This window comes from Sinohyriopsis cumingii, chromosome 2 (genome assembly GCF_028554795.1).
Source record: "Sinohyriopsis cumingii isolate HCF-2022 chromosome 2, ASM2855479v2, whole genome shotgun sequence".
Lineage (NCBI taxonomy): Eukaryota > Metazoa > Mollusca > Bivalvia > Unionida > Unionidae > Sinohyriopsis > Sinohyriopsis cumingii.
The window spans coordinates 24175003-24192482 of record NC_142962.1 but is presented as its reverse complement, the minus strand read 5'-3'; the positions used below and the strand labels follow the sequence as shown (position 1 = coordinate 24192482).

The window sequence follows — 17480 nt, the reverse complement described above, 5'->3', positions numbered from 1 at the left end:
TATTCTACAGTCAGACTTCATATTCCACAGTCAAACTTCATTTCTACACAGTCAGACTTCATATTCCAGTCAGACTTCATATTCCACAGTCAGACTTCATTTTTACACAGTCAGACTTCATATTCCACACAATCAGTTTCTTTCTTTCTTTCTTCAAGCTACCTTCATGCAGCAATTGTGGTTTTTGGTTACATTTTCTAATGAGTGCTTGTTAGATTATAGTTGTCATTATCATGTAGTAATTTGCATGCCCTTTCAAGCTGATGCAAACAAATATGCACAATTCATAAACTCCTATTAATTGAGATTGGAAAAAAATAAATGAACACCATTTATTTTTTATGACATTTTATTTGCAAAGAAATATAAATTCTAATTTCATTTTACTCTACATAGAAATCTGTAAAATATATAAATATATACTCTGTCATAATAGAGGTATGGACATAACACTAAAAAAATCTGAGGCACTCTTATGAGCAAATGCTTTGTCGGCAATGAATCTGACCATGCTTATTGCACATGACCAGTAAAAAAAAGCTTTTTTCAAAGTGATTAAATAAAAGATTAGCAGTAACAAAACCATTTCAAGCAGCAAAGCCAACAACACAAAGTAATGCCAAGTCATTTCTAATTTCTGAGGAGAAATAAAATCAGCCTACAAATTGGATGTACAATTCAATAAAAACTGGATTGCAACCATCATAAATGTACATAGTATTTGCAGTAACTAATAACAGAATACCATGAATGAAATATACCCCCCACCCCCCACCCCCCATGCTTAATAGTCTTCTATGTTGGCAGTAATACATTATTGTTCATTTAGGAAGAAAAATTATTAAGCAATGGATCTTGATGATCTTTAATAAGATTTAATGTTTAGAAACCATTATTTTCTTATTAGACTTAACACTGTGACTTCTGAACCTTAGACCCCAGAATCATTAGCTTTCTCTCTTTCCTTAACTGTAAGCCATCGACAAACTTTGATCCAGAACAAACGTTATTCTGCAAACCATTTTGACTGAATGTTAATGAACCTGCATTTTTTATCCTGAAATCAATTGGCCTCTTCCACACCTTAAGGACATGCCCCTACACAAACTTTGGTCAAAGTACCGAAGTAATTATACAAAACCCTTTCTTCTTCCTTCAGTCAATGTGACCTCGACCTTTTTCCTTCTGACCCCAGCATCAAAAGGCATCTCTCTGAAATCAATAAGGATCTTTCTTACCCAAAGTGAAAGCCATCCACAAAGTTTGGCAACTGTAGGTGATGGAGAACTTTACTTATTGTTTGGAAGCCATTTTTCTTCTTTCCATTACAGTAACCTTGATCGTTAACAGTTTGACTCCAAAATCTTTGGTAACTGCAGATTGTGGACAATTGTGGAGATGGATGTATAGATATCATGACATAATCTGTTCTGCATTATGGTGGGCAGAAAAAACTATATATGAGATAAAACAGGCCATAGTCCCAAAAATGGATACAGTTGAGATTATTAATGCCAATGCTTGCATTGTTACAAATATCAAATTACTTTTGGTTGTGAAAATTCTCTGTAACATTTGTGAAAGCTTATGTGCATTACATCTTTAAAACAATACATTCTTCCCAGATCATTTATTTAGACATTGGCTTGATTCTGATATGCTTAAATATGGACTGGATTTAAAAAATAGCCTTAACTACTTTCACCTGAAGCAGAATGAATACAAATAGTTCAATCACTTAAACTGCAAGACATGTCTGTGTTCTAAAAATAACAATCCATGAAACAAAAGCAAAAGTTCAAAACAATTAAAATAATCATAATAATAACATTATGCCAAACATTTTGTGCAGTATAGATTTCATATCAATAGTGCAAATAAATATTAAGTACAAGCAAGTGACGTGACAGGTCAAGTGGAGGATTATGGCATAAAAAAAATTCTTACTGATATTATCACAGCAATGTACAAAACAATCACAGAAAGAAGACATTATCAAAATAACGTAGACAAATGTTGCTCATTACAAATCCATAATTCTATTATCCCTCGATCTTGAGAATAAAATGGACTTGAATAGTTGTATAAATGCAAAAGCTGATATGCAAAAAGACAGCAACAATTGGCCCTATATGACATCACTGTGTCATCCAAAACATCATGAGATATTACACATGTAATATGGAGAACAGGATATGGGTTTATAACACTGTAGTTAATTGTTAATATTAACTGCAGTTATTTCATAATATTAACCTAAAGAACCTTGTAGTTATTTGATAATATTAAACTACAGAACCTTGTAGTTATTTGATAATATTAACCTAAATAACTCAGCAGTTATTTCATAATATTAACCTAAAGAACCTTGTAGTTATTTGATAATATTAACCTACAGAACATTGTAGTTATTTGATAATATTAACCTAAAGAACAATGTAGTTAATTGTTAATATTAACCTAAATAACTTGGCAGTTATTTCATAATATTACCCTAAAGAACCTTGTAGTTATTTGATAATATTAACTTACAGAACATTGTAGTTATTTGATAATATTAACCTAAAGAACCTTGTAGTTATTTCATAATATTAACCTAAAGAACCTTGTAGTTATTTGATAATATTAACCTACAGAACACTGTAGTTATTTGATAATATTAACCTAAAGAACACTGAAGTTATGTGGAAACAGTGTTAGAACTTGTTGTGCAAATAACAGAAATCTTGATCTAGATAAATAATTAATTCATACTGAATTAAATTTGGGTTGATTTTCCTTGTAATACAATGTTTATTCACTAAAGGAAGCAATGCTTCAAAACCTTAGTGTCTTCAAGTAACACTTCAGTACGCAGCTATGACAATGCATGCAAAAGCTTGCAACACAGTGGCAGCATTGCATATGACATACTATCACTTTATGTTGTACTGTAAATACAGATATTTGCCCTGAAAACTTGCAACAAAAACTCTAAGCAACAAAGACAGCAATCAGTCTTTTCTACTTTTGTTGACATATTATGCATACCATTTGCTAACAAATATAACCCCGATTTCTACTAACAGTATATGAAGAATGTAATACTGCACTGTTAATTACATCAGTATTGCAAGTCACCATCATATATGCACAAATAAAATACAATTGCGGTAAAATTCAACATCTCATTAAAGATGTAAGTTATATGTGTCTTCAGTAGGTGTCTTACATAATAATGTGACTTCACCCAATGAACAAGAAAGGTTAACTAAGAATCAGGTTGGTATTTAAATTATTCCAGACTCTGACAGATAAGCTGTAGTGGCCACATTTCAACTTCCTTTTAGCTCCACTACTTATTATTTTCCTCCACTTCACCCCAGTTGGTATTTTTCCATCATTACTCCATTATACCTTTTGATGGCTCCACCCCAACTTAAGACTTACTGTTAAGAGTTAATTAATTAATACTTACTGGAAAATGTCAAACTGAAGCTTTATAAAATTAAAGTTTTATGACACACTGTCTTTTATCTTGTATGCACCATGTTAAAATGTCTTCATTTTGTATGCACCATGATACTGTACACTGGGGAATATAGTTTCCAATTAGTCAGTAATTAATTAGAATATTATGTAAAATTGTGTATGCTCAACATAAATCAGAACCCATCCCCAATAAATCTAAATCAATAGTTTTAAGAAAAAGACACCTACCTGGTATTCATCACATTAAAATCAAAACACTAGATATGACATCCTTATTTATCTATACTGAAGTATTTTCTTAATGATTTTGCACCTGAACCACATTAATGGTTGGACTGTGTATACCTTTTGGTGTACTTTACTCATATTTTACTTCTTTAAGTTTTAACTGAGACACAGGACTGTGGAGGTATTAACAGGGGATTAAAGAGACTCCTTAGATGGAACAATTGGTGTAGATTTTGCCACTGATGACCTCCTTGACCTTGATGCTTTTGGTGATCCCACCTTAGAGGATGGAGGAGATTTGTTATTTTGATGTGCAACAGTTGTTGCATTTGATTTTTGTTCAATGGGAACCTCTACATTTTCAGTGTTTGTTTTCTTGGTTTCTTCTATAACAAGACCTGATGGTTTCTCATCCCCTGATGGTTTTTGGTTGGATTCTTGCAACATGCTGGGGATGGCTTGAGTCACAAGACCTTTACTGGCTTCTTGGTTTTCCTTTTTTTCAGCTTCTTCCTGTCTTCTTACCCCTTCCTCTGCTGAGATCACTTGCTTGTATGGAGCCATGGAAGGTACGGATGTCATACTGACTTCTTGCATTTGTTTTGCTCCTGACAATCTCTGATTATGTTCTATGAACTTTTGTGCCATATCAGCACTCATCTGCTTCCACACCAAAGCTCCATGACGCTGCAATTGAATCAGATTAAATGAATACAAGATATAATACAGGTCAAGGATAAGGGGCCACTTAGCTAAAATGGAAATGGAAATGTATTCATAGCTTTCTCACTAGGGGCCCACTTAGTTAAAATGGAAATGCATTCACAGCTTTCTCACAAGGGGCCCACACAGCTAAAATGGGAATGGAAATGCATTCACAGCTTTCTCACTAGGGGCCCACTTAGCTAAAATGGAAATGTATTCACATCTTTCTCACAAGGGGCCCACTTAACTAAATTGGAAATGGAAATGGATTCACAGCTTTCTTACTAGGGGCCCACACAGCTAAAATGGGAATGGAAATGCATTCACAGCTTTCTCACTAGGGGCATACTTAATTAAAATGGAAATGCATTCACAGCTTTCTCACAAGCGACCCATACAGCTAAAATGGGAATGGAAATGCATTCACAGCTTTCTCACTAGGGGCCCACTTAGCTAAAATGGCAATGGAAATGTATTCACAGCTTTCTCACTAGAGGCCCACTTAGCTAAAATGGCAATGGAAATGCATTCACAGCTTTCTCACCAAGGGCCCACTTAGCTAAAATTGGAATGAAAATGTATTCACAGCTTTCTCACTAGGGGCCCACCTAGATAAATTGGGAATGGAAATGTATTCACAGCTTTCTCACTAGGGACCCACTTAGCTAAAATGGGAATGGAAATGTACTCACAACTTTCTCACTAGGGGCCCCACTTAGTTAAAATGGGAATGGAAATGCATTTAAATATTCTTTCTCACTAGGGACCCACTGAGTTAAAATGAGAATGGAAGAGTATTCACAGCTTTCTCACTAGGGGCCCACTGAGAAAAATGAGATAGGAAGTGTATTCACAGCTTTCTCACTAGGGGCCCCACTTAGCTAAAATGGGAACAGAAGTGTATTCACAGCTTTCTCACTAGGGGCCCACTTAGCTAAAATGGGAATAGAAGTGTATTTACAGCTTCTTAATCTGAATGCATATTCATGCTTAATTTCTTGATCATTCATGAGAAATATGTGCAGTATACCCTGTAATACAAGCATGTAAAAAGATGTGATTTAATTTTTTTCTGATGAAGATTGCTGTTAAATTTATGTAGTCAATGTTATAATTTACATGTATCACATCTGGCAGCAATTCTTGTAAGCATTATAAAGAGTAATATGAAAAAGGGAAATGGGTCAGATTCCAATGTAAACAGGCCCCTATCACATCAAGAAAAGGGGTCCAACCCTAATGCAAACAGGCCCTTATCACATTACAAAAAAGGGAAAAGGGTCCAATCTCAATGTAAACAGGCCCCTACCACATTATGAAAAAGGGAAATGTGTCCAACCCCAATGCAAACAGGTCCCTATCAGATAATGAAAAAGGGGAAAGGGTCCAATCTCAATGGAAACGGGCCCCTATCACATTATGAAAAAAGGAAAAGGGTCCAATCCTAATGCAAACAGGTCCCTACCACATTATGAAAAAGGGAAATGAGTTAATCCCAACACAAACTGGCTCCACTCACATGAAATATTGACAATCGAGAAAAATTGCAGCAATTTAGTACCACAGACTTTTGTCTGATATAAAAATGATGGGCCAATGTCTCATTCCTAATCAAACACAATAATGCTCCTGCTTGTTATAGAATCAGTTTTATTATAATGCACAACCAAAGATGAGGTTCTTTGTGAACACATGGCCTGTTGAACATTTTTGATGTGCAACTAGAATCAACATGGAAACATTATCATGTGTCAATAGTAATGTTGTTTTACAGTAACTGATAGTACAGCATGGAAGCTTTATCACATAGTACCATTTCTGCCATTTTATAGTCCCAGACTGTACTGCATGGAAGCTTTATCATGTGGCAATATTATTGCCATTTTACAGCACCAGACTGTACTGCATGGAAACTTTGTCATGTGGCAATATTACTGTCATTGTACAGTCACAGATTGTACAGCATGGAAACTTTGTCATGTGTCAATATTACTGTCATTTTACAGTCCCAGATTGTATATCATGGAACTTTATCATGAGGCTATATTATTGTCATTTTACAGTCCCAGATTGTACAGCATGGAAATTTTGTCGTGAGGCAATATTACTATCTTTTTTCATTCACATATTGTACAGCATGGAAACTCTATCATGTGACAATAATAATGTCATTTAATAGTCACCGATTGTACAATAATTATGATTAATAAGGTAACTACCACATCCTAAAAGGAATCATTTTCTACCAAACACTTCAAAATTCAAATTCAAAATAATAAAATAATATTGTTCTAATGAATCTTTCCTTAATTAGGTATCATTTTGATACAGAAAAGATTGTCTTTTATTTAACTGATATATAAATTGTCAGGTTGTGGCTTTTTCCAAGTGTCAGGAGTCAATTTATTTTAAAAATGTTATATTTTTCATGCCTTATGTTCAGTATTTTCTTAAATTCTATAACCAAACATACTTTTTTAAATGTGAAACATGCATACCTGTTTGTTTTGATTCTGATCAAGGTTTTTGGATAGTGGTAGGAATATAAGATATAAGATACATAAATACCATCAGGGTTCCCCCCTCTCTCTCTCTCAAATACAGACACCATGCAAAACATGGCACACATCACATGCAAGTATTTTAGAGTTGTAAACAGCACCTTACCTTAGACCTTACTGGATAATTTTTATCATTTCTACAGTTATACATATGCTCATAGGATATGTTCTCTAGTATCAGTTGCTGGCTGTCATCTCTTGGTCTCAGAAAATTCACAGGAACTGTCAAATTGATAAAGAATTATATATGCATTTAAACTCCAGAAATTAATAATGGAACAATTCAATATTTTTATGTACAGTTTACTCAAGTGATTAACATTTACATTTTTTTGTGAGACATGTCAGGCATTCATTCATCTTTTTTCGTCTCATGGAAAAAATTATACTTTGTTTACTTGTAAGAAGTTTGTCACAAATAGTAGGGTTTTTTTCTAATCAGGAGCCATACAAAGGCTCTTAGTTAAAAAATATACAATATTACCTTGAACAAGCATCTGGAATCAACAGAAAAATATGCTAGTGGTATTTATGTTTTTCCTATATGTATTTTCATGAAAGATTTAATAGGTTAAATCTTTGGAGGTGATTTTAATCCACTGTTATTGCTTTCCAAGAAAAATAAAGTAAATATATCTATTTCTAATATTAATGCAAATAATTTGGATACAAAAGTCACGTGCTTTTCATGCAAAGAGGGAGACACTCGTTGAAGCTTTTGAAACTGGCACCTTAAAAATGTTCTCTTTTAATGACGTTGGTAGGTAAAATATAAACATGTTCTGAAGAATGGTGTGTCTGAATCACAGTAGTCTCTAAGACTGCAGGTTGCCTCTGTTTTGGTGACAGATACAGTGGCCACAATGTTATTACAAAATATCTTGGTATGGAGTTGGACTAAGTAGTGTATATATGACAAAGAAGGGCAATCAATAGATCTGATTGAACCTGATCCACATTTTGTTTTAGAATTTGGTCACAACAGCCCAAATCTCTGCAAACAGTCTCTGCTTAAAAAGAGCAGAATGTTTATAAACTTTTAAGTAGCAAAAAGTGAGATCTTGATGAAATTATATTTATTATAAAAGACAGAAGTCGACCATTCATTATACAAATTACAATTGATAACTATGAGCCAAGCAAGCTACTAACATTTTTGGAGTGATTGCTGCAAACGATTAAAGACAATACAAAAAATGTTGACTCAGCAATTTATTGTAAATCACTAAGTTTAAATGTCAGCACAGAAGATGTGGACTCAGCAATTACTGTAAATAACAACTTCAATGCCAGTATAGAAAATGTTGAGTCAGCAATTACTCTAAATCACAAGTTCAATGCCAGCACAGATGTTGACTCAGTAATTACTGTAAATCACAACATTTTAGCATGCATAAAATGATAACCGTTTAGAGAAATTAGCAGAGCGAGTCATTTTCACTCAAATTTCATGAGCATGAAATTTTTATGGTGAGACGATACTAGTAATGTGTAATGTAAAACCCTGCAACCAACCTGTGACAATTTTAAACTTCTAAACTTACTTAAGATCTGTTTAACGAGGAGGTAATTTTGAAAGCCATTTTCTTCCATGAAACTCAAAATTGTAAACTATTTTATCAAACATTTACTTTGCCCATTGGTACTGTCACTAATATGCCCATTGATACTGTCACTAATATGCCCATTGATACTGTCACTAATATCCCCATTGATACTGTCACTAGTATGCCCATTGATACTGTCACTAATATGCCCATTAATAATGTCACTAATATGCCCATTAGTACTGTCACTAATATGCCCATTGGTGCTGTCACTAGTATGCCCATTGGTACAGTCACTAATATGCCCAATGGTACTGTTACTAATATGCCCATTGATACTGTCACTAATATGCCCATTGGTACTGTCACTAATATGCCCATTGGTACTGTCACTAATATGCCCATTGATACTGTCACTAATATGCCCATTGGTACTGTTACTAATATGCCCATTGATTCTGTCACTAATATACCCATTGATACTGTCATTAATATGACCATTGATACTGTAACTAATATGCCCATTGGTACTGTCACTAATATGCCCATTGGTACTGTCACTAATATGCCCATTGGTACTGTCACTAATATGCCCATTGGTACTGTCACTAATATGCCCATTGATACTGTCACTAATATGCCCACTGATACTGTCATTAATATTCCCATTGATACTGTCACTAATATTCCCATTGGTACTGTCACTAGTATGTTCATTGGTACTGTCACTAATATGCCCATTGATACTGTCACTAATATGTCCATTGATACTGTCACTAATATGCCCAAATTAACAATTGGCTCAAATTTAATGATGCAAACAAATTTTCAATTATAGTATTCATACCTATTCCATGGGCAGGTTCAGTGTTGGGGTTTGCAGTATGACGAAGTGAACCCTGTTGATCCAGGCTGTTCTCCCGATGGTAGTCTTCCCTGTAGATTGTGTCAAGAGTATGTGGAGGCTTGTGAAGTGGTTCATTGGATACCCATGATGGCCACCATTGAGCTTGCTCAGCATCTGTACTCTCAGTGAACACACTACATACTGGTTCATTCAACAATCGAACATTATGGCGAAGAAATCCGCAGCTTGTAGGATGAGGTCTGTTTGCCCTGTAGTCAGGCACACTTTTAGGGAATACCTAATATAGGAACATTCATGCATCAATCTATAATATCACTGCCTATAATTTACTACTGACTCCTAACAAAAAGCATAACTTGTAAATGAACTCAATACCAAAAAGAAAACTTCTAACAATAGCATTATGGTCATTTTGTCTGAATGGTCTAGCTCCTTTTATTACCCATAATCTTCCAACATATTGATTTGCATGGCACCACAGATAGTGTCTTGGAAACTGAGATAAACATGTAACAATATAATAAAAAAGTAAAAGAATGTGAAATATAGGTCACAGCTACCAAGTTTTGTGTCAGTATTGTAATACTGTGCATGATGCATCAACATATCAAATAACATGACTGCAGGCAACAGTGAACAAGAATCTGTAGGAATGCTATGTCTACTTGAGCATAAACAATAGGTCAATGTAACCCCAAATTTCATGACTAAAAACACAACAGTGTCAATAAGACTGAACTCATAAGTAAGAACTTAATGTTGATGATAGTGCCATCAGAAAAGTGATACTGGTACTATATGTTTTGTCTATACAGAAACTACTACACTTGAACCTTAATGATATTATTGATTCCGGAATGACAAACAGACAGCTATAATATAATGCCATAGGCATTCAAATCTTTGTGATTGCTGACAAAAAATGACTGACATAGTAGAATGTTTCATAAAATATAATTTATTGAAAGAATTGTCATAATTAGTAGTAATTTTTATTGCTTTCACATTTGAGCACATTTAAATTATATCCAAATAATCTGCATATAACAAATCAGTACACTAAAATCTGCAACATATCACTGCATGAATTTTAAAATCATGCTTGGATTAGAGGTCATTGAAGGTCAGCATGAGGGAGGACTATAATCAAAGTTCCTTGAGAAATGCTCACAATACTTTATTTAATTAATTGCTTGTCTTTTCCCTGAAATAAAGTTGGTAAGTGATTTCATATTAAAGGCATTCATCCATAAAAAATAAATATGTTTACAGGGCATTTGTACTTGTCTTAAAAAATGGAAAATTCACATTGATATTTTTGGATCCATGCAATACAAAACAAAATGCACGAAAAAGGTAGGTTTTATTTCAAATAAGTGTCTAAACCATATGAATTGTCTTGAATCATTGCTTTTCAACATACTCTATGGTTAGATAAATATTAAATTTTGTGTATAATTGTAAAATTACCTGTGTATTTCTGTTGTATATGTCTGGAAGCTGAAGTCCTGATGCACTCTTTTTCCATTCTTGGCAGTAAGGAGGGCTGGCTTCAAAGTAATGCTCCTCTGCCTCTGTGCTTATGACTCGAAAAGTATCAGGGCTGGTGATAAATAATAATAGAGTTATTCATGTGTAAATCAGTAGTTAAAACTACTAATACAACCCATGCTGGGCAGTATGCAGACACCACTAATACAACCCATGCTTACAGTATGTTGAGACCATTTATACAACCCATACGTGGCAGTATGTTGAGACCATTAATACAAACCATACTGGCAGTATGTTGAGACCATTAATACAACCCATACTGGCACTATGTTGAGACCATTAATACAACCCATACTGGGCAGTATGTTGAGACTATTAATACAAACCATACTGGCAGTATGTTGAGACCATTAATACAGCCCATACTGGGCAGTATGTTGAGACTATTAATACAACCCGTACTGGGCAGTAAGTAAAGACTATTAATAAAACCCACACTGGGCAACATGTTGAGACCATTAATAAAACAATACTTGGCAGTATGCTGAGACCATTAGTACAACCCATACTGGGTAGTAAGTAAAGACCATAAATACAATCCATACTGGGCAGTATGTTGAGACCATTAATACAACCCATACTTGGCGGCATGTTGAGACCATTTATACAACAGATACTGTGCAGTAAGTTGCAATATACTTTGTCAAGCCTAATAATTCAGAGATAAGATAAACTAGAATTTACTGCCACAATGGGTTGCAAAGGTCCAAATTATGCACAAGCTATAGCAATGATACTAATAAGAACATTCATAACAATGAACATAATAATAATAATATAAATGATAACTGTGTCAGTGAATGTTTTACAAAAAATAATGTTTGAACTTCTTTTTATGACATTAATAACAGGAATAGTCATTTTGGATGTAGGTGTAAGCAACGAATTTAATGAGTCACTCCAGGATGTTTTTCACAGCATTTGAGAGTTTAAGGTTCCTATGTACATGTAATAGTTGCACACAATAACAATACTAATAATAATAATCATTATATATATATATATATATATATATATATATATATATATATATATATATATATACACACACACACACACACACACACACACACATAATAAACATGAAATTTTGTAAGAACAAGCTTTCATCTAGGTACATTGTGTATACACAGTACACAAATAGAAAGACAACAAAGTGTAAGGTTTGAGAATTTATACTTTAAGTACAGTAGTAATGTATTTGTCAAATCAAACAGGTTCCAATTTTCTTCCCAATTGAATTAGATTATAATTAAATGCATTTATATTTGTTCTTTCTCTAATTTCCTTTGGGATTAGTTAAAAATGAGTGGCCCTAAATATCGAAAACTATTCTTATAGAGTTCTTTATTTGGTTTTAGAATGGAAATGTGGTTAGTTGAAATTGATCTTAAATTGGGAGTGTTGCCTTATTGTCTAATGAAATAGTCCATTTATATATAATGGAAATGTGGTTTGTTGAAACTGATCTTAAATTGGGAGTGTTGCCTTATTTTCTAATGAAATGGTCCATTGATATATAATGGGGCCATATTGTTTGAAACTTTGAGCCTAAGTCCAGCCTTTCCTAAAAATATTCATTCATTAACTAATGGCATTTTAATATCATTCTTGGAATTTGGGATGTTTTCAGCATTATCTAGGATGAGTCTGTAAGTTACTTTTTGCAAGTGAAATAATTTGCATATATTCTTGTCAAAATTGTTGTGTGTGTGTGATTTGGATTTTTAATGTAACTTTAAAAAAATTTCAGACATTGCTATAATGTTTGCAGTGTGGTAGTTTATAGTGATTTCTAGCACTGGGGCATCATGCCAGTCACATTCTCCTGACACCAGGCAGACCAGTCCTAACACTAACCTCTTAATGCTGAGTGCCTAGCAAGGCAGCTGTATATGTGTGTGTGTGTGTGTGTGTGTGTGTGTCTCAAGCAAGGCAGCTGTTAGTACCATTTTTATAAGTCTTTGGTATGACTCGGCTGGGGTTCGACCCCACCACCTACCACATCTGAGGCAGACGCTCTAACCACTAGGCCACCTCAGTAGTATCAGAAGTGTTTCCGCAGAAACATTACAGTAGTTGAGGTATGGTTGTATATAGTTTTTGCAATATATTAGCCTATGTTAAGTTGATAGATATGGTCTTATCTTTTTAAATAACCAGACAAGAATTGACATCATGAGATCTGACATAAATATGTTTATTCCACTGTTATGTATATTTAATTTATATTGTGTGCTTGACCTTTGTCCATGACTGAGAGTAGTGTTTTTGCCTACATGATTTCTGTCATATATTTTTGGCAATGTTTACTAAAATTTGAGTTTAAGACCATGGTTTTTCAGTAGGAAATTCTGTTGTGTCTTAGGTCAAGTGTAATTAGTATATATAGGATGTGGTAAGCAATTACTAATTCCTATTTCATAACAGTCTTTGGGAATCTATGATTAGAGATTTTATTTGTGTTCAGATATAATTTATAAGGACTCATTTATTTAAATTATTTATTGGAATTATAAAGTACTGGTCAGAGTTTTGAACAAAGATATTACTTAGGGATTAAAAAGTCATTCTGGATTATGTCATTGTGAAACATCAAGACATTCTAGACTATTGGAATTCATATGGAACTTTCTATACTTTTGGACTTGTGACTGAATATTAGGATTATTTGGGATTCAGTTCATAATATTCTAAGTGTCTTTTGAATTTTCATTTTGTATTCTATGGATATAAAGTGTTTGTTGACTTTTACAAAATTTGTTGGTTTCACTTCTTTCTGTTACTTAATTTAAAAGCATGTGCAAACTATTGTCAATCATCACCCCAAAGACTCTGTTATAGGTGATTCAAATTGTTATTTTCCAATTTTACTCACTTTCTTACATAGTAATCACTAATACTTTAGTCTTATCTGTGTTTACTTTCATGCCATTTTCCTTACAACAGGAATCTATTCTACCGGTAAGTAAGATTATCTGAAGGGAGACCTCTAGGTCTGATTTTAGCTGATGAAAATCTGATATAGTGGTGCCATCTGCATATACATCAGTAGATGAAATATAATTACCTATTTTAAGTGGCAGATCTTTTATGAAATTGAAAAAGCATGTGGGCTCAGGATTGATCCCTTTCGTACTCCACATGTAACTGATTCTTCTTTAGAAAAACTACTATCTATTTTGACACACTGCTTGTTAGATATGATGTAAACCATGCAATCATTAAATCATCACATTGATAAATGTTTAATTTATTGATAAGAATATTGTAATCAACAATGTAAAAAGATTTTCTAAGATCATCTAACATGAATAGTACGGATCAAACTAATATGAATTCAATTAATTTCCTTAATCTAAGGCGGCAATCAATCTACATGTTTTTCAAGTAGTTTGAACAGACTTGGTAAGATAGATATTGGTCCACATTTTTTACAACTTCTTTGCTGTTAGACTAGTTGTTGATGGGGTAACTTTTTGCCAATTTCCATGTGTGGGAAAAAACAGGTGGATATACTTAGATTACATATGTAAGCTATGCAATTCAGACATTATATTTGAAGCAGACCTCAAGAGACATGGCCCAATATTATCTAGACCTGTTGATTTCCTTGTTATGTCAGCACAGTATTTACACAAAAGTCATATATTTTGTTCCCCAGAAATTCTTACCCAAATGAAACCAAAATTTATTTGGACCACATCTGCTATTTTTACAATTGGACTGACTGTAGGATTAACTGATAAGTTGCAAATGAATTCAATGCATACACAAAATCTTCTGTCAATCCTTATTTCATAAACAGTTGTGATGGTCCAAAAGGCAGCTATCAGCATGCATTAAAGAAATGGTCTGTAGGGGTGACCTAAGATTTGCAAATGTACACCAGTGGTAAGCAGTTTCCCATAAGAAGTCAAGTAAATGGAATGGATTCCTGATGGTTTAATCTAAAGATTAATAATAAGATAGAAAGAAATAAAGGGAGATACTTCAATGCCAATAAAACCCAGAAATGCTTGTCAAGTAATGGATAAAGAGAAATGATTCCTGGATTGTACACTAATACAAATAATGATATTGCACTCAACAAATTTTGATTTCCTAATAGAAACTGCATGTTGAACCCACAGCTAGAACACACACACACACACACACACACACACACATATATATATATATATATATATATATATATATATATATATATATATATATATATATATATATATATATATATATGAAACTTATTTAATGATTTCAGCACCATTTGTATCAATATACAGATCACCACTCATCTGATACAAATATTGGCTGATTCTGCCCAAATTATTGGCTGATTTGGACCATGTGAAATATTACAAGAAAAACAATGGAACACACATACTAATTTATTTTAGAATCTATCACTAGTTTTGAAAAGTTAGTAAGAGAATGTACAAGGTTGATTTTCAGCTTTAAATTTACATAAGATAGTTATTAGCAAATTTCCAGCCAAAATCAGAGTAAAACAGATATGTGCTACTTGATTTAAATTTTTAAAAATTAAAATAACTTTTCAGTGTTTACAAGAAATAAAATATAAAGTTATTCTTTGAAATAATATATCTGAAAAAACATTTTAAAACTTTTCATATCTCATGCCAGTATGACCTACTTTCAACACTATGAAGAAGTAATTCATATAAATTTTACCATGCTTTTTTAATTATAGATTCCCTGTGCTAATTGGAGTTTGTTTTGCATTATATTTACCACAACAAATTTTGTGTGAAGAGTTATAGTGTACTTTACTTTAGCGTACTGTACAATAGCATAGTGTACTTTACTGCTATCACTGAATCTAACAAAGCCATTAACACCAAGACCAGTATGTGTTACTAAATGGCATAAAATTCAATGATTCATTATGAATTAACAGAAAAAAATAACATACTTTTCTAAATATATTTCATGTTTCAACCACCATTTTTTTACGTTATCAGTTTCATTGCTTAGTTATTACTAGGTCTACCAGATTAGTAGAATATATATGATATTGTATTGAATTAAATCATAAATATGGCAGGACCTCAGTTTCATATTTTTAGTCCATATGTGTTATTTAGCACAAATCAGCTCATAATTTGAGCAAAATAAGCTTTGTCTGAATCAGCTTTTTACCTCTGATACATCCTGAAAAAGAGTGGTTTGCATACATGTGATCCACCATGTTGGTCCTAGAGTTATGGAAGAGTTCATTTTCATATAGGATTGAATGGTCACATGCCACAGGTATACAAACATTGTCTGCATCATCTATAATGTATGCCGCCCCCTCCATCAGAATATCCTCTCCTGTTTGGTTATACCCATCCCACTGATTTTAAAAATGAAAACCATCAAGGTTATTAAAAATACTACATTGATTTAAAATTTCTAACCTGACTGTCCCAAGGGATCCTTAATACTGTTGATTTAGTGGCATTTCAACACAAATGGTAAATCCCAATTGAAACAAGCAGTCCTACTGCATGCTATCCATTTCTGGTTTCTAGAATTGTTTGCTTTTAAAACTGGTAGGGTTATAGTTTAGCCAAAGTCTATTCGATCTAGATAACTGAATACTCTGCACTTAACTATCATCAATTTTTTTTGAACATGCATAGCTTTTATTGTTATCACACAATTTGGATGACCTTGTCCAAAACTGTCCAAGTACTTCAACACTGAGTTTTGACTAATCTATTTGTCTTGGCGTATAAATAATGACCTTCCAGATATGGATGTATGTATGAGAATCCAAATAAAGTGAATAATCGCCATTTAAAGGTATGTGTAATAAAATTCTAAAACACTGTACACGTTATTGAAATATTCAGTACTGAATGCATACATGACTTTTACTACTGTATAGTTTGATTAAATTATTTGTAATTTGTACGTATTGCCTTTTTATGGTATGATTTGTCTAAGCAGTACAAGATGTTTGTTTACCTGTAGCACGCGACAGCGCCAATAACAGATATTGCCCTGTTACTGTATCTTGATAAAAATGGTGTTGAAATCATTCGTGCGATAAACTAATTCAGTAACGTTATCGACATTTTGAGACCTTCACGCAAAACTTCACTGAGTTATATTATGCGAATATCATTCGCGATGATGAACTGACTATGCAAAGCTATCAGGACATACTTATATCGACCAGGCACTCGCTTTTTACGCGAAATGGGTGGCATGTAAATTGCCATTTCTAAAACTAACAATCAGAACACGTCAGGAACAGGTCCCTTGCTCAATCCAATAACATAATACATTGTTTACTCCGCCATGATGTTGAATTTGTTTCTATAGACACTGTAGTCTGGTTTGCTAATTTTTTTAGCTTTAAACATTTGGAATACCTTTTAGAAAAGTACACACTGTAATCCGTCCCGTTTGCTTTTTTTTTTTTTTTTTTTTGTCGTCTTCTTACCCAATCGGAATATCCTCAAGCCTTTTGAATTAAATCGCCACTGAACTATATTCTGAACTACTTTCGTTCACGTGGGGCAATTGGCGGAG

The 17480-nt window shown here is 33.4% G+C and overlaps 1 protein-coding gene across 3 annotated transcripts; it reads right to left on the bottom strand.

Annotated features, from left to right (window-relative positions):
- Nucleotides 1-331: 331 nt before the first annotated feature.
- On the bottom strand, nucleotides 332-17257 carry LOC149804480 (uncharacterized). 3 transcript variants are annotated; one of them, XR_016416026.1, is made up of 6 exons: nucleotides 17112-17257; nucleotides 10851-10983; nucleotides 9360-9657; nucleotides 7072-7187; nucleotides 2300-4386; nucleotides 332-2265 (listed from the first exon to the last, which is right to left on the bottom strand). XR_016416026.1 is itself a non-coding variant. In XM_089940696.1 (5 exons), exons 1-5 carry the CDS (start codon nucleotides 17165-17167, stop codon nucleotides 3895-3897), a joined length of 1095 nt encoding a protein of 364 aa, XP_089796822.1. In that variant the 5' UTR covers nucleotides 17168-17257; the 3' UTR covers nucleotides 332-3894. The 3 variants fall into 3 exon arrangements, 1 of the variants encoding a protein (XP_089796822.1); XR_016416025.1 differs by having other exon boundaries at nucleotides 332-2324; nucleotides 2359-4386; XM_089940696.1 differs by having other exon boundaries at nucleotides 332-4386.
- Nucleotides 17258-17480: the final 223 nt, after the last annotated feature.

Bases quoted from the DNA above. Each gene is read 5' to 3' on its own strand.
- LOC149804480 (XM_089940696.1), bottom strand. From the start codon at position 17,167: ATGGCAATTTACATGCCACCCATTTCGCGTAAAAAGCGAGTGCCTGGT. The intron at 9,658-10,850 runs GTAATTTTACAA...TTCCTATATTAG, and splicing joins TATACAACAGAAATACACAG to GTATTCCCTAAAAGTGTGCC. The intron at 4,387-7,071 runs GTAAGGTGCTGT...ATTCAATTGCAG, and splicing joins ATTATCCAGTAAGGTCTAAG to CGTCATGGAGCTTTGGTGTG.